Source organism: Varroa destructor, unplaced genomic scaffold (assembly GCF_002443255.2).
Source record: "Varroa destructor unplaced genomic scaffold, Vdes_3.0 BEIS01000005.1, whole genome shotgun sequence".
Classification (NCBI taxonomy): Eukaryota; Metazoa; Arthropoda; class Arachnida; order Mesostigmata; family Varroidae; genus Varroa; species Varroa destructor.
In genome coordinates this window covers 28,940,146-28,958,424 of record NW_019211458.1, presented here as the reverse complement: position 1 = coordinate 28,958,424, position 18,279 = coordinate 28,940,146, and the positions used below count along the sequence as shown (strand labels likewise).

The following is an 18,279-nucleotide window of genomic DNA, read 5'->3' as shown; positions in this document are numbered from 1 at the left end:
TATATCGATAGAAATGTATGGTTGAAATTCGTAGTTAGGCGTAGCGTGTTATATGCATAAATATATCAAGCACTCTCAATGGGTCGTTGATAACGGTTTTTTTCCACGATTTGCATCAATTAGCGGCCGAGGCCTTTCCGCATCGGTACTACCATGCAAAGTTACGTTTATTTTATTCAGATCGGTTTCTCTCTTTTTACCTCTTCGCAATAATTAGAAAAACGTTAAAGGGGACACGGCATGCTTCTTACCGGGCCGAAATTAGACTAGAACAAGAGCGAGTTGAGTTGCTATCTATGGCGGTGACAAATTTCCGTATACCCGGTTTACTTCTACCTGCGTTTGCGCCTATTTATTTTCTTCCTATTATTTTTGGATCATATCATTATCTACCTTGTAATCTTTTGCCCTGTCCAATCCGTCAACAATAGTCTGCTTCTGTTTGTCTGTAAGCCTAACCTACTTGTTTAGACGCGATTGGTGACACAACAGCACTCAACGTGCGATTCAGATAGGAACGAGGAAAGGTGCCCGATTGATCATGCTCCATAGAGGTGACAGGTCTCACAGCTGATCTCGTTTTATTTACATAGAAAACCCATTATAATGAATTTTGAGCCGGGTACAACGAAGGTCCGATATCGACCCTTTAAGCGTGTCTGTATGTGTGTGTATTCCATTAATGCCCCTATTGTCGTTCCATTGGCTCGCCATCATTTGCGCCTTGACTGTCACACGAGCATCATGTATACGCAGTAGCTTAATATCCAAGCACCTAGGGCATCGATCTGACGTAAACGCCCCTTTATTTTGATCACCACCTTGATCGTTGTCTTTCTCTGCTTTTTTTGCGTCTTCTGTTTTCTTCTTAACAAAGTTATAAGAGCTGCTTTTAATTAATTATTCTCATCACTGTTATTATCATGATCATCGTTATTATTATAATTTCGTAATTCCATATTTTACCTACTAGTTTGTTTTTTTTTTCGAAATCGATTTCCCTTCGCCATCCTCGCGCTGTCTCCGACTTGTACATTCAGGGCAATATGTACCGTCACTCATAAATATATAGGCGTGTCTGTTTATCTATAGATTTACGTACTCGTCGCTTCCTACAATCATCCGCATCGTATTTACGCAGTGAATGTATATTTTTGAAGAATATATATATTTATATAGGTTAATGTAATATATAGATTTAATCGACTCACCCGTTCTTGCACTTTTACGTTTTATATGTTCGCGTTTTTCGACGCATAGGTGCCTTTTGCAGTGCCATATATATATATATATATATATATATATATATATATATGAAACTTAAACCTCATCAATGAAACTGAGCACAGCTAGCTAGCAAATCATTATCCATGAATATATTTAGTAATAGTAACACTGTCATAGTCTACATAGGTAGGGACGACGCGTGGCATTCGCGTCACAGCTAAATGATATCCGTCAATAAATATAGTGTTCCTGTAAATTTATTGTACTAGTATCCTCGTCATAGCAATGCTCGATCAGAGCCTTAATGCTACATGTGAAAACGATTGCGACAAAGTAGCGAGGCGATCGCTGTCAACCGAACTGCTGAATAAACGCTATTTTGTCAAGACAATATAGGAGAACTTTAACATACCGCAATCCGCACAAACAACTAACTGTTTCCTTTTTGTTTTGTCAATAGTAACTGTTTTTACCCTTTCTATTTGCCAGTCGTACATCTCTCGTAGTCGGACCCGTGATATACGAACATCATATATGTCGCTCCCATCAGTCACCAAAAATCTCCTGAAATCAGCCTGTTCCGATTTGGTCTTCCCGACTATACTTACTATCCGCACAGATGCAGAGCAGAATATTAACACATTATCGTATATAATATTATTGCACAATAGGAGGCGGCAAACTTGTTCGGCAAATACAACTTCGTTTTTTGATCGGCCAACTTTCAGCGCACCTCTCCGGGGGTAAATGATGGCGATCACATCATAGATTTGATGAGTTACTATATTCTGCTGCTGCTACCGCTGCTACCCCGGCTGATTTGGTCTAGATAATTCAATCACAAATTTTCAATTGCGCATTTAATTTATCGTACAGCAGTAACAGCCATTTAGCTTCGTAGTTAACTTATATATATATATATATATATATATATATATATATATATATATCTATTATGGTCACTTAATCAAATGTACAACAATCAATTTAACAATAGGGACAGAAAATGGCACCTCGTAAGCTAGATTAGTGAATCATCAGCCAACTGAGTCATAAATGATGCGATAAATCGGAACCCAAATTAATTCACGACAGGAAGACTGGACTCTTGACCCAGCCACTCGGCAAGGCTGACCGTAAATAGCCACCACAATCAGCAATTGCTGCCGCAGCAACAATCGATAGATGTAATAAATTGAATTAAGAGAGCTTAATGCGTCAGTAAGTGATCGATCACGTCGCACCGACAATCACGGTGAAAGCCTTAATGGAGTGTTCACTAAATTCAACAGAGGGATGTATTGCCTCAATTTCTATCCGGCTGAGAACATAACTACTGGTGGATATAGCCACTACCTGTTTGGCTGTCACAGAATATTTAGTTCATCATAAATCACGGTCACAACAAATAAATTACGCGTACTCGACCACCAGAGCCAACACGAGTTAACATTTGTATCTGGAAGTGGGCTTATTTAAAACTTATAGTAATAGAATAATATAACAGTTGTCATTAATCAAGTTCCAATCCTAAACTACGAGTCGGGCGATATTTCTCTATCTATGATAAGCCAAGGCCCAAATAATCATTTCGTCTTTTTGCCATTACTGTTATCGTTGACACCCCTTTGCACTGTCCTTGTACACTCTTTGGTACCATGCGCATACATCGTATATAATTAACCAATGTAACCTCGACGGAGGCACCACGTCATGACAATACCATCAATTAATTATATTCCTCACTTATTAATTACACAATACGCATATTATGTAAGCATCTCCACAATTCTCCTAAATAGCAGTCTCTCTATAGCATTTACATAGACGTCTGATTATTTCCCTTTAACATCCGATCCATATTTAATAATCGTAAGCCTGACCATTCATTCTTCTTTTATGGTATCTTTTAACAGCCCCTGCAACCAATATAAAGTATCCATTAGTTAGGTCATGAATAATTATAGCATGTCAAGAATTATCGGCTATAATCAGTTAATGAAGTCGCTGTACGGGACACACACACACACACACACACACACACACACACACACACACACACACACACGGTGTCTAAGTGTATGTACGTGCATTAAGCCTATGTGAATCTATTGTATTGTATGATACAATTTTCATGCCGTGGCAAAAAACACGACGCAACGACTCTACTACCTTTTTTCTATTTGTCTCTCTGCTATCGATTGATAGTATATCGTAGTGCACTGTCACTCTTTTCACGATTCCAAACATTCTATATACTGTAATAATAAGTCCTGTCACAAGTATGAACACACTCATCACGTTTACCAAACCCTTTTTCCTTTCGCTTTTTTCCTAAACAACACCATGACCTTGGCCATTCGCCATGCCCTATTGGGTTAGAGACCATAATAATAGTATTTGCATCATTGCCATCGTCCGCTCCTTTTTATATCAATCAGTTAATATATTTTAGTCATACTAATAACCATTAGATAGAATGGTAATAATATAATTAGCTCTAATTAGTAACCGCTATACTACTCAACAAAGTTTAACTCTTAACAACAACGGGCTTGCGTTGTCTGTCCTTTTTCGCTCACCTCTCGTTCAACGTCGTCTGTCACCTATATTGGATATCTGCTCTAATTGCGTGTAATTGGAAACTGTTTAGTTTGTTTCTGTCTTTTTTTAGATATTGTTACTATGGAAATAATTAACGAAACACGGTCCGGCTCAGATGCGCCATTTATATTTTCATGCCGAGTAACCCCCTGAATCAGTTAGTCGCACATCTCTGCGACAAACACTGGACGGGAAAAGGAAGAAGACCCAATGACCGTAGGCATTATTCCTTGTATTTGATAGATTTTTTTCCCATTACACCTATGCAAAGCTCTGTGAATTTTTCTATTGTAGTACTAACAGCATAAAGTAACAACAGTAATCGCGCATTAGTCCCCTCTTTACCAACAGGAATAACTACGAATCGTCAATCAACAATTGGATTGTTGTTGATAATCGATGATCCTTAGTGGTTATAGTCTGAGTCGCAATAAACCGGTCACTAATCGCAGTGGCATGATTTATGGTTTCTTGCAAGCACTCCGTTCACCTCTTTTGTCTAAGCCTCGCAAGTCCTAGGGGGTGCGAAAGGACGCCGACGAGGTCGCCGATGGACGGCCTTCGTTGGAAAATAGGCGCGCGTCATTAAAATGGCGACAGATAGGCAAGCTAAGCACAATGATTACGATGGCTGTGGTAGACAATGGTTGCAGTAGAAGTTGTGGAACGAGTTGCGGTACATGGGGGCAGTTCTGGTAGTAGCAGAATTTGCAGGGGAGTGCTGTCGCCGCTTTACGAAGAAGACACTGTCTTGTTTGTCGATTTGCGTGTGTCGGACTTGAAGCATACGAGTAAAAATGACGAGATCCTCTTCATAGTCTGTTCGCGCACCCGTCCTTCCCGATGTAATGTCAGTTTTCCCGTAGAACTGATGGAAATTAATTGAGGTATAAATCCCATGCGCCGCGACCGCATCCAGCTTCGATAGTCAGGTGGAATTAGATGCTGTAGCACACAAAGCGTTAGTTGACAAACTCAAAGCAAACTGAAGCTTGGCTTGTTTTTGAACTTAGGCAGAAGAAGTTGTGTTGGTATAAGTTCTTTGGTCTTCCGCAACACCATAGTCGGAAATTAGATCTTCTTGGCAACAACTGTTAGTTCGGCAGTTGATTATTGTACTGGCGTTAGAATCACTATCCCAGAAGAAGACAGACGCAAACAAGGACCCAAGCCCGGCGCAATAGAAAGGCCAACATGCAGACAATGGCGGAGAATTAGGACGGACTGCGGCTGGTGTCACAGGCAGTAGAACTTGTGTCGTCTTTAGACAACAGGGCATTCGGTTAGCACACCGCCCGCAACTGACTACTGTGACACTCGAGCATTTCACAGAATAGTTTGTTCATTTCCACTTTGCCCTCTTGACGAGCCCGTTGCCAAAAATGCCGCACCATCAAGTCGAGTTGCCTGTTAAGGAAAACAGCATAAAATATAGAAACAAAGGGCATGAGGAACATTTAACAAGTTATAATTGTGTATTTGCAAAGCCTTATGCGCAGGCATTAAGCGGGTATTAAATAAGGCATATGTCGATGACTTAATATCGTGTTACTATGGGCTAGTTCGCGGGCTTCGCCCTTTATTGCTTTATATCTAATATGTATTATCTGAAATGTAAGGATAAATATAGGTTATGGAATTAGGTCTATTCAATTGTCGCTTACTTCTTCTCGTTGCGATGAACAGTATGTTTCAGTAATTGTGTATAGTGTCTTGGCAGTAAATAGACGGCTAGCGTATAGATAGGCTCTGAAACTATTCAGTGTTCCAAATTTCCAAGTTTTTCTCACACTTAGAATAGTGGGTGTCGTACATATGCGTCGGTGCTTCACTGGTGGTAGCGGTTGGCAAATATCTCGTGCGTAAAAAGCTTTTGCATATAAACATTTATAATACATTTGTCTACCACGTACTTCCTAGCTATGGACATACTACGTACGTACAAAAACGAGCACAGAAAAACAGCATGACGGCGCAAACTGTAATGCGGATCAGATACTTGTGGTTTTTCTCTTTCCCAGTCGTGAACCCAACGATAAGAGGACAAAGAGAACAAAAACTAAACTTTTTCTAAGCTGCGGATTAAAATTTAAATGTAGTCAATAAATCTTTAAACCACTTTCTTACCATATATTACCACGAGAAAGAATGATTTTTCCTGCTTTTATAATACAGGCCAATGGTGCCATGCTTGAGCAAAGTACCCTTGAGCATTTCCGCCTTATTAGACTGGAAGGCCCATTTGCCATTTTAAATAGAAAAAGACAGTAGTTGTTTAAGAATAACGTCTTCTATCGCAAATCCTATCCTTCTTAACCGTTCACACGAACGGATAGGAAATGCTAACCACTAGGAGAGAAGAGGGCTTTTTCGTAGTATATAGACCACCCACGGAAGAGTGGCGGGTCGCTTTCATTCCACCCTCAGGAATGAAAGTCAGGAAGCCAGTCCATCTTTCTTGTTAATGCATGAACGCGCGGGCATGAAGTCATCTGACTCCAGGCACATAGACTCACATTATGGCCTTGTTTTTCCGACGTACGCTAACCCTTTTAGAACGGAAAATTTCGCAAGAGGATTTCATAATGAAATGATAAAAAAAAAAATAACGAATAATAATAATAGTCGATCGTTATACCTTAGCAACGGCAAGATGAGTAAGAGTTGTGCCATTCGAGGAGTAGCATTGTTTGTGTGCGCGTTGAGAGCAAGTATGCAATCCTGAAGGGACAGACTGATTGCCTCGCGAAGTTTTCCTACAGCCGCCGTATTGTCTAACGCGGTATCTGTAAAAATACATTCATCTCCATTAGAGAATGTTAACATGTTAAAACAAATGAAATGTACACATGTGTGTTATATGAGCACGAGTATAACCAATCATTGCTTCGAGTAATCAACTTAATATATAGGATGTTTATTGTACCGCGTTCCTATAATTTACTTGAATTGATTATAGACAGATTAACTAATCGTATGACATTCTCCTTTTTTTTTAACAGTGCAATGTTTCTGAACGTCGTAGAAGTTTCCATAAATATGCCTGAAGGCGCACTCTGGCACCACACAGTAGCAGAGATGTAAGCAAGAAACATTCTGGAAAACCAAGTACCAGCAGATTCCGTCCATCTCTCGCTCTTGGACGCCAGTCGCTCTTCTTTAGGTTGCAAATACACGAGCTGCTATCACGCAGAGTTTCTGTGATGGTCGGGTTCTTTGTCATCTGTTCGGAAATTACTCTTGAAAAAGGGCATACAACGCGAAGTTTGCTACCCCAATAGACTATAGTCTTTACACTGCCTACCCAAGCACATCTTGATCATAGCTCGGTATTTAACTGCGTTCTTTCATACGTCAAATCAACAAGAGTAAAATGAAATAGTTGTTTGCCACTCTATTCCGTACTATACGAATTAGATATCCAGCCGACTTCGTTAGGTCGCCTTAACCTCAAGACAAAAAATAAAGTGAACATTGCGCCACTCTGACGTTTGTTTTATTACATTTATGCTGGGCGTAGATGTGTAAATATGTGTTAATTAATAAGGGTCTTCTTTTGCAGAACCTGAGGTCAACCCACGTTTTTCTGCACCTTAGATTCCTCAACCCTACAGCACCTAAAAAATAACAAGCATCGTTAAAACGTGCGATAATCTTGCCAAAAGTCGAAATAACCCTTTGAATAAATTAGATGCTCTACAGGTCATACGGACAAGACTCTCTTTTCCATACTTGAGAAAGCCATGTCTCTCTTTACCGCCACCAGCTTCATCTTTATCAACCAATGGTTGATAAAGATGAAGCTGGTTTTTCATCTACGTCAGACACGGCTTGACGGTCGTATCTGCCAGTAAACCAAGCGGCCTTTCGAGTCGGTACGCAAAACACCGAGTACTTTTCCTGCCACTCTGTCGTACGGTATCGACTATTCTTTCTCTATCCAAGTCTCTCTCTTGTTTGCCTGTTGATACTCAGATCTTCCTGTGACAGATTCGGTTCAGTGAACTTGTTCCCTTAGCTTGCAGACAGGGCAGGGCCCCTTAGTATATGGTACGGAACATTAATGTTCCTTGCGCCTACCTGCATGACTCTAACAATGACTAAACACCAACCCGCTCCGTTGGGTCTCTACCACTATTCATTTCGCATGCCCCCTCACCCTTCACGGTGACTCACATTTACCCATTTGCATTGATAAATAGCCTCTTGTATTCAACGTGAACGATACGAACGCGTGATAATCTACTTATTATTTAGCTTTGTGCGTTTCTAATATTTTATATGGATGGCTTCAAAAGGAACGGGGAAAGGGTTAGAGGGTAAACCAGCCGCAGGATTTCATCATGTACTTTAGGATAGATAGTTTGTATAAAGGAAGAGGTCATTTTCTTGTAAGCAAACCATCATTACGTTATTCGTATGGACGACCGCACCGTTGTTTTATAATGGAACGTTATAAAATAAACATACTTGTACATATATGTAAGCCCCAAAAAATTCGAATTTGAAACATTCTACTCGTGTAGCATATACCAAACGTGCGCTTTGTCATATTGGCAGGAATAATTCGCCAATAATCTAGCTATATTGAAATTCCACGTAAAGTTCAATGGCCAATGCCTGAACAGAATATTTTCTACTGATGAACTAAGGAAAAACAAACATTTTGCTGCAGACCTCGAATTTTCTACATTTAATGAATAGTACACACCTCCTTACAACATTCATGTGTCCTGCCCTGTTCACATCCTGCACCTCCCTCCCGTCTGTGACATATTGCGACGTTACCACGTAGTCCTCTTTAATGCCAATACCAGCCGCAATATAGCCCTATTACTTACCGTTGGTGTGGTGATAGGGTGCTTCGCCAGTCAACTGCTCGTAAAGCGACACCTTTAACGGTGCTAATACGACTATCAGTCGTTCATTGTTGTATAATGAGCCGCGTTGTCACCCGCGAAGTTGTCAAACTCCGCCGATTGACAGTAGGGAAAAGAAAGGATGACAGCTGACAAGGAGCCACCAGTTGTTGCGATGAGGTTTTTCCAGTCGGCTTGTCATCACGTATGTTTTCCTCGGAAACGAAGCTCTCTTTGATTTTGCTCACCCCACGCGAGTAGCCGGTGTTGCCGTTCATTTGTGACGTCAACAGTAACGACCTTGGTGGACTGCACGGATAGCTGTTGCCTATCTGCTCATACAAGTACGAGCAAATGGGGGTAAGAACTCATAGTTCGTGGACACCCTATAGCCCTGCCATGGAACATCAAACTTTTCGTCTTGCATGTACTATGGCCTGGTCCCTAGCTAGGCCATTCCGTAACAGGTCCTGTTGTCCTATTCCGGCGAAGGCTGATATACTAAACCCAGAAACGCAAAACATTGGAGGTGTCTACGTGCGAAACGCTTCCAGGTCTATCTGTTCTTTCACTTAGCAGCGGCCTTCTCCTAGGGTTCTGAGTTCATTCGAGCGAGTACTATACAATCCAACGCTGCGTCTTAGGTAGATCTCAGAATGATCAGATTATACGCACAAATATAATGGAAACGGTCGAATCAAGCCTAAGAGATCACGTACATCTTTTGTCAACCCGCAGTCTTACCGTGACTTTATTTCTTTAGTTCTATCGGATTTTATGCGCAGAAAATGCATGTCCTTCTACTATTATGCTGTTCGTACTATAGATTAAAAATGCTGTCACACAGTATCACACAGGAATACAACTGCGTCTAAATACACCAAGGGATGAGCTACCTCACACATGTTCCGATGAACTTTTGTGCTGAACTTACTTATTTACCAGCAATCTTTTATCACTGAACTGACATATGGTAGATGAAGCGCGCAATACTTACCGGCGTTTACGAGGGCCATCGCTTTTAGTGCAAGAAATTCCTCTTTTTGAACGCGGATCGCCTCCAGTCGCTGGGCAAGATGTTTGGTGTGCAGAAACACATCCTCGAGGCCCATCTCTTCGGCTTGTATCATTGAGATGCTCAGGTCTACCGCGTAATTCAAAGCGTCTAACGAATTCGTGGACCTGAAATGTTATCGAACGGCACGAGAAATAATTAGAGCTGGAAGATACTATCGAGTTCTTTGTAAATTCAGCTGTGATTCTGATATCGCCCACCACGCAATATCACATTTAAGCACATTATTATTATTAAATTCATAAGCACAATTATAATCGTTGTCAAAACGGCGCGACATGGACAGGTTTAATATGGAGGAAACCCTTCGGCCTATTAGGATAAAAAGGCCAGAAAAATTATAAAAATCATTAAGCGGAAAAAAGGTTCTATGCATTCCTAACTTGCTTTGCGTCAATGAAACATCTCGATCGACATGAAAGTAATCCAGTAGGTTACAGAGGTTGACCAATGAGCTGACATCTATCGAAAAATGCAACGTTTGCATCATTAGAAAAGTTCGGCGAGCTGAACAATTCTTAGAGGTCGTTACCTAGCCTCAGGTGACGTATGTAGACCTAGGTTATTTATAACGACCTTTTCGTATTACACAGCACAATCACAGAAGGCTTCTGATTGCAAAAAGTACCAATTGATTATTTTCGTATGAAGCTTTAATTGAGCAATAATACCGCAGCAGATACTTGAATAATTAGCTAAATGTCTCTCTGTTTTATGGTTCAAATAGCTTGACGTTCCAAATCGTCGCGTACGTTAGGCACGCGTCCATTAGTAAAAGTCCGTCGTAACATAGCCTAATAATGTCAAGATACACACGTAATCGCACAGTATATACGCGCTAAGTATACGAGTGCCGCACTAAATGTACATTACGTATAGGAAAAGCTACTATATTTGGCGCCGTTGTTCGTTGTTCAAGCAGGCCCTACAGTGAATCAGTACACCTCCGGCTGTTCTACCTCTATCTCTCTATTCTACAAACAGAACCGTTGTGCTCTGACATTGCAGTAGGAAACAAGGATCAACTCATCAATCTACGGAGCGTTCATTAAGCCACTGCAGTATGGACTGGTACAATTTCAGACAAAGGCTTCGGTAGCAGTGGCCTGAGCCATGTTGGGCAAGCATTTTCCTCGTCTAAAAGTTTGCTTCTCCAGCAGGAAGTACGTTCGCAAATGCAAATAAGATAGTTTATATGGTGAGAAAACGTTTTTTTTCTATTGAATATCGAGTTCTTCACATAAATTGGAAAGAAGCATAATTTCTATAAATGAAAGTGTATCTATGTACTTTCGGTAGACAGGAGCAGATTCTTTCAGCATTATTTCTAGATATATAAAGCAATTGTTCACTTGATAGTAATGAGGTCCGGGTTTGTTCAAAGAAATATACTGGGTTTTCTCATGTGCCGCTTGCATATCTATAAAAAAAAAAAACTACAGAATAACTCATAGATTTGTGATTGGAAAGGAGTTGCTTACGTTTCCGAATTCGTACATTTTTCAATACGATTTGGGCAGTGAGCATTACGACCAGGGTGTTTTTAAGTATAGTAATTTCCCTTCAAAGATATTGTACTTTATTGAAATACCGCAAAAAACATTGTAGACGATGAAAAGATTTACTGCTCATTTTTATAGTGCGCTTGTACATGCATCTGCATATCTAACAAACCTCTCAGGTACACGCGAAGAGCAATAAGAGGAGGATCAGTAGGCGACCGTTGCGTTTTTTCCTCCACGGAACTTTTCTTCATCCCTTTCTTATCTTACCTAATGGAACTCTTTCTAACTCCTCTTTTTGAGCCCGAATTCTGATCCAGGCTTAACGTTTTCTTCTTACTTCTCTTGTTTTTCAAGTTTCTCGATGCCCCGGGGTTTAGCTCAGACACTTTTTAAGAAAGGTAACAAAACCTCGCCTTGCCATGCGGAAGTAATCCTTGTCTATAGTCGTAGTTTAGAGAAGCCGCTTGCCTAACAGGGTACGCATTGTGTCTTTTTCCAGCTAATTCTCTAGTAGAGAAATGACATATCTGTAGTGTCAAAGGCTTATATCGGACGCTTTGGAAAGCTCATAGATGGTTTAACAGGCCCAAATATGAGCCATTAGCTGTGTCTGGCGCCAGTAAGGAAAAAGAGAATACCTCGGCCGATCTACGAATGCATTCGTGTGTGCTTTTCAGTACATCGTAGTAAGGGGTTCATTAAATGGGTTAAATTGATGACTCGAGCTGCTTCGAAACAGTCAGATTTCAGAAATGCCGCAGCAGACTACCACACCTTTCGCACACACAGACTTATACTGACCTATCTGAGACATTTTGTTTGAACGGCTACTGACCTCGTAGAAATCCAGCCACCAAGCTAACATTAGTTCAGCTATCTGACGTCACTGCGATCGAATCTCATGTTGGATTTATCTAGCCTTGCTAGTGCTATTGGCAAACAAGAAGTCACGTGCTCGTCATAGGCTCGTTTTCAAACTTTCTCTCTCTCTCTCTCTCTCTCTCTCTCTCTCTCTCTCTCTCTCTCTGTTATATTAAAACAAACAGGATTTTTTCTTTTACAATGTCCGCTGGCTTGTTTTAAAAATGCCATCTGAACATCTCCGTGCCTCCTTCAGCACACTACCACGTCAGTGAGTTCGGGTTCGAAACCTAACCTGGTACGCAATATTTGCCTCTCTGGAAGCACTGAAGAGAGTCTCCATAAGCTCATGAAACAGTTCATTTAAGGATCTGTCTCCAAGAGCTAGCTATTCCGGAAAAGTTATTGACACCAGTTGCCTCAACTACACTAAATTAGGGATGTGCTTACCCATGCTTGTATCAGCCGTACGAATGTACCGAGCAAAGGGTAATTCTAATGTCGCTTGAGGCGCGCGTTTGAAAAACAACGCCTTTCCACGTTATTGTTCAGTATTCCTACGCTCCTTCTTTCGTTAATCTGTCACCGCCAATTCTAGCTTTATGCCCTTCCGGGTCTTTTTGTCATTTGTATTTGGCAGGTTTTTCTCCTCATGTTCAAACTTTATCTAACCACATAGCAATTTGGTGTTAACGTGTTGCTATCGAGTGTAGCAGGATCTTCCGTAATGCCGGTAACGAATGCAAGCATTATTCGAACTTGATTATGTCGTTTCTCGTCACATATAACACACTGTTTCGTAGAAGTACTACACTTCAACTAAGGAGTGACAGACACCCTTCGAAACTTCAATGAATGCAAAAGTTGTTACAAGGTATTTTTATCTGCTTCAAAAAGAGTTCTCTGACTCTTCTGGGCGAATTAATTTATGAAACCAATACGTACAGCTAATTGTTGATTAAAAAAGAACAAGAAATATCGTTATCGTTTTCAGAGGTAGGTGGCGCAGGTGCTCATTGCTATGGCTCTTCTTCATGAACCGGTCAAAGGCATTCTTAAACAAGATAACCGTTACACATCGACTGCCATATTATCTAGTGAGCCGGTGAACAAAACTTCAAGTAGATGTCTACGAGTAGGCCATATTTAGAAGGGCGTAACGGTCACTACATGATGAAGGTCTCCGCTAAACTTTGAGTCAAGCTAGAAAGATGCTGGCAGATCCACACCAGTTTTAAAGTCTGCCTATATAGCCAGTCAATTAGCCCAGCACCGTTCTATGGACAGCCCGGTTCGAAAGCGATTTCTTATAAGCAAAAAAGAATACTGCGTATATACATATATATACATATATATATATATATATATATATATAATACACTTCTACACTCACTTCTTACAAATGTAATAGAAAACAAACATGAAAAGACATCTTATAGAATGAAACATTCGTGCAAAGTGAATTCGCTGCCCCTTATTCTACAGATAACAAAAAAAAAAGTACACTTTGAACTATTCGAGCAACTTCGAAGCAAATTATGGGTAAAAACATTTAGCCAGTTGGGCCAGTGAAACCCTTGCCTGCAGTCTTGACAAGTAGTACAATGTCTCTAAAAATAACACGTAGCAAGAACAAATGCGCTAGAATGCTAATGGTATGCCCACCCGTAGAAGATCATTACTCTATTGAAAAAAAAATTAGTAAAAAATAGTATAAGGAAAAAGGTTAGAAAACATCAAATAAACTATCAGCATAATTTACTTGATTATTATCGTATAACGATACGATATTAACCACGACTGAATTGAAGGGTAGCAAAAAAAGAAGATTCACATTAGACTGAGGTGGTTAAGAGTTGCCCATGACGTCGCTAGATAGTATTTTCTAGTAGGAGCGACTGAGCTCATAACTGGATTTGCGTAGTTGTTGAAATGACGTCGCGGACGTCAACTGTAGTGTCCCATATATGTAAGCATGTAGAAATACACAAAGTGGAGCAAGAACAGAGTGTTCAAGTTTATGATTATGAAAAACGCAGAAGTAGCATAGAAATCAATTGGAAACCTACATTTTCCCATCTCTGCGTTTACACTTCTGCCCACCGCTTCCGTTCCGTTCTGTGCGTAGATGTTCCATCCATACGTATGTGTATATATATATTTATAATACTCCACGTGGATAAACGCAGACGTTATGACCTACCGATAAGCCAATGACAGCGAGAGGACTTCAGCCCAAGAGGTCTGTAATAGGCGCATCTGGTCATCGAGATTGAGGGCGCTAAAGCCCGGTATCTGTCGGGCCCATCCAATTGTATTGACTAGCTCGCGGTCCATGATGTCCGAGAGGGCTGCCAGTGCTGCCGACGGGTCATGTAATGATGCATTGTTGTTTACCGCAGACAATCGAATTGATAACGGCTCTGGCTCGCAACTCAGTAACGCTGAGATAATCGTGTTTTCTGTCAAAGTGAAAAATAGAACACATAACAGAATCATAGAACTTATTTTAACTACCTTCTACGCTCGTATCTCTATACATGTGGCATATAAATGAAGAACAACTACCGGATGTTGTAACCGATTAACTTTCATGGTGCAACGAATTCGCGTCACCGATCATAAAATCCGTTCGGCAACGTTGCGGATGGTTAACATAATGGAAAACTCCTACAGTACCTACGATTATGATGCCGCGGAGGGTCGCAAACGTTGTAATGGCAGTATGTACCTAGCTTTTCGTCCATGTATTAGCCTTATACACATAGTATTTAGTGCAACGATAAAGTCCATACACAAGGAAACTGAAAGCATTGGAACTACTGCATTTTCTTGTTGTAGCAGAACGTGGATTATCTATACATTTAGCACTGTGTTATATCCTAGCGTTAATCATCATTGTATTGGCCGCGCTTAGGACCAAGCGATTCCTCATAATAGATGCACTAGTCCCATGTCGATATTAATACCATTTTGATGTGAAGAAAAATGCTCGTCTCTATACGAATGCTAATAAATAGGCAGGATGCAAAATTGAATTCGTAATTATTTTGCCCTTTAAGCGATTATCAACGAAGTAATATACGGGCACATATTAGTGGGAATTTTAACAACTCTAATTAGGATTTATAGTCAATAACAGTTCTCTCGAACCATAGGCTTTTTCCCACCGCTGCTACTACAACGATCGCAATCAACCCCCGAGACCCAGAAAGCAGCTCATTGTTCTTGGTCTTCGTGTTCGCTGTTTTCTCCTTTATATAAAACAGCGCTTATCAGCCTACACAACCTCACACCGACGCATCCAGCGTTCCCGCGGTGCGCCACAGCATTGCGGATCAAGTAGTTACACTTGTATCTAGTCCTCTTTTGACTGTTTTCCTCTGATGAACGAAGAAGAGAGCAGAGGACTTTCGCTTATTGACCGTAATGGCGATACCTGTTCCGCCCGCTGTTGGGATGCGCTCAAAGTAACTGGAAAACGTGGCCGAAACGATGCGATACAAAGGGAGCCTTCCCGACCAAGCCGTTACCGCTGGCATTTAGATAGCAGGCTGGGAAATTGATACTGAATAGCTAAGCGAGAATTGTATTTGTGCAGGTGCAATTGTCGACATAAGAAAATTAGTCCCATATAATAACAAGCCTAAGGGCTGGCATGTACGTACGTAATATTCCAGTTTTCGTTGCATCTGAGCTCGCCGTTTGATGAAACTATCGGTCGAATACACTTTTGTCGCATATTTAGTATCACCACTTCCGTATTAAGGACATTACGTAATAGCTCAGTTTGGGAAGATCAACAGGAAAGCCGGATTCAGCCGTAACACAGAGCCCACCTCTCTGTGAGTATTCAATGGCGCTAACCATTCGATAAAAGTATAGAAAAAAAAAAATGGAATTCTACGTGGATGGGTCAGTTTTTCTCAAAACATAACTAATTTTAAATTGATTCCGAAATATAAGCTTGACAAGGGCGGTATTTGACAAGTCCTTTTGTGTTCGTTTATAGCAATTTCATTTACTGTAGTGTGTCTAACTAATTCGTTTTACTGACAAATCAAAGCTATCCAGCTTGATCTGTACAATTTATCAGGTAAGCAGACCTTTTTTCTACATTTCTTCGAAGTTTCCCCAATCTAATCTGCTAGGCCATTTCCTCTAGTGGCATAGCTTTTTATCTTTCCCGATTGGCTCACAAGTATCACCTTTGTTCTATCTTGTACACATGGCGAAACTCGACAAGTTAAACTGAACAAGTTCAACATAACAAAACAAAGAACTTCTTGTTCTTTTTGCAATTTCACCCGTTATCTTTTGTGCCTCATCTAACCATTTGCGAGGCGTCGCGGAGGCATCAGGAGAAACGTGAGAAAAAAGAAACCACCTCTTCTCCAACGACCTACTCGGCTCAGGTAAAGTGATGTCTAGGATTCGCCGAACGGTTCAGCTTTTCTGCTCCAGTTCGTCCCGTTCTGGAGAACAGTACGATGGTAGCCCTATCAAGCTGATATTTTCGTCAGAACAGCGGCTAGAGAAGACACTTACTTACAGGCAGTAGACGATCAGCGAAATCTACCTCGGATGATCGTGGTTCAACCAAAAGCCAATCACGCATTTTACTTAGCCGTTACGATATAGCAACACTGTCCTTCTTCTATACTGTGAATTCTTATACCATGAAACGAAGCGTCTTTCATGCAAACAAAAGGCGCCACTACGGAAGTATGTTTGCTTGTTAGCTGAAAATGGCTAACGTATCACAGCAAATGTCAATTCTGCACGTTACTGTGTTACAGTGCAAAAATAGTTGCGGTCGCTGACCTTATTCTATTCGGCCGCCTTCCTGGAGGTACTTAAGTGTCCTGGACAGAAACACTTGGCAAACTTTGTCACAGCGTGTCCAAACCAGGCCATTCCAAAAGTTCAGTTGGTCGCTCGCTAGCGGTTATGGAAATGTGCATGATAATGGGAACTTGCATGAAAATAGGTGAGCACAGTTTAGTGAAAAAAACTCTTTAGTTTGCGTATGCCTATAATGATCGCCACTAGCAGCGATAGCTAACTATGAAAGTCAATTGTTGTGGACAAGTACAATGCGACTACGCGGCTGCAGTAACTATTTTCGGAAAATCTCAAATTAATTTTCAGCAGGCGTTATGTTGCCTCCCACTTATACGTGCTCTCTGTCGTCGAAGAAGAGCACCTCCAACGACGTGCTATGAATTCGCTGAGGTTCCTGTGTAAATCTTGTCCACTCACACAATGTTTCTCGCCAAAATTTTTCTTAGTCGTGGAATATTTTTTGTTTTGAGATCGATTATTAACTTGGTAGGCTCAGCTATGGCACATATAGCACGGGCGCAGACATAATCACGGGTTCTTTTTGGTTGTATATATATATATATATATATAGCCAATGGAGTGTCGTCGTTAGCTTGCCTTGTTAACTAAACAGCAAAAAGGAATTCGCTATTGAACAAGCAGCCGACATTTCACAATCAGGTTATTGCTTGCAATTTTTTTTTTTACCTGTAATTACTGGAATAGGTCATGTTGTAATTTCCTGCGGCCTTAAGGTTACCGGAGAGGTGGCTAAATTTGGAGATCATTAGTGCTACGACATGCAGTCACAGAAACTAGTTGATACGGATTCCCAAGCAAATTGCTACCTAACGACACATGTATCCCACAACACCGTGGTTTCACGTGTTCTACCGTATTCTGCATTTTTAGCTGGCACTTAGAAAACATTTCCTCGTTCATTCATTCATTCATTCATTCATTCATTGAAATCACCTATGTCCCATCGGCTGATTTTCGAATGAGGTGAACGCCGGCCTTTTTGTACCTTTAACATTCGCGTTTTATCGAGAGTTCCGCTAGCTCTGCACGAGAGGTACCGAACGAAAGTTCCTGTGACGAATTAGAGGCCTGAGGCATAGATATACCGTATTGCGCCTAAAACCACGCGCTTGGTGTGTCTAGTCGCTCTTAAGTCTCGTTTCATGTAGGGAATTTCTTCGAAAATCAATAGAGACAGGTATGTTGCCACGACATGTCGATGCTGCATGGAGTACCACTAGAAAGCCTACCGTATTAAATTTACTATACTGTTTATGACGAACAACACAAATGGGACACAGAT

The 18,279-nt window shown here is 40.9% G+C and overlaps 1 protein-coding gene across 5 annotated transcripts in view; it reads right to left on the bottom strand.

Moving 5' to 3' along the window:
• Window positions 1-1,466: 1,466 nt before the first annotated feature.
• The window catches only part of LOC111251024 (steroid hormone receptor ERR1-like), a 46,286-nt gene continuing 29,473 nt past the window's right edge, over window positions 1,467-18,279 (bottom strand). For 2 of the 5 annotated variants that reach the window (XM_086990395.1, XM_086990396.1), the window contains exons 4-7: window positions 14,335-14,593; window positions 9,688-9,872; window positions 6,470-6,635; window positions 1,467-5,238 (exon numbers count right to left, since the gene is read on the bottom strand). In XM_086990395.1, the coding sequence (XP_086846521.1) occupies window positions 5,115-5,238; window positions 6,470-6,635; window positions 9,688-9,872; window positions 14,335-14,593 (734 nt within the window). In that variant the 3' untranslated portion in view covers window positions 1,467-5,114. Of the gene's footprint in view, window positions 5,239-6,469; window positions 6,636-8,490; window positions 9,023-9,050; window positions 9,192-9,687; window positions 9,873-14,334; window positions 14,594-18,279 lie in introns of those variants that run through there. The other 3 variants (XM_022807184.2, XM_086990397.1, XM_086990398.1) reach the window with 3 other exon arrangements.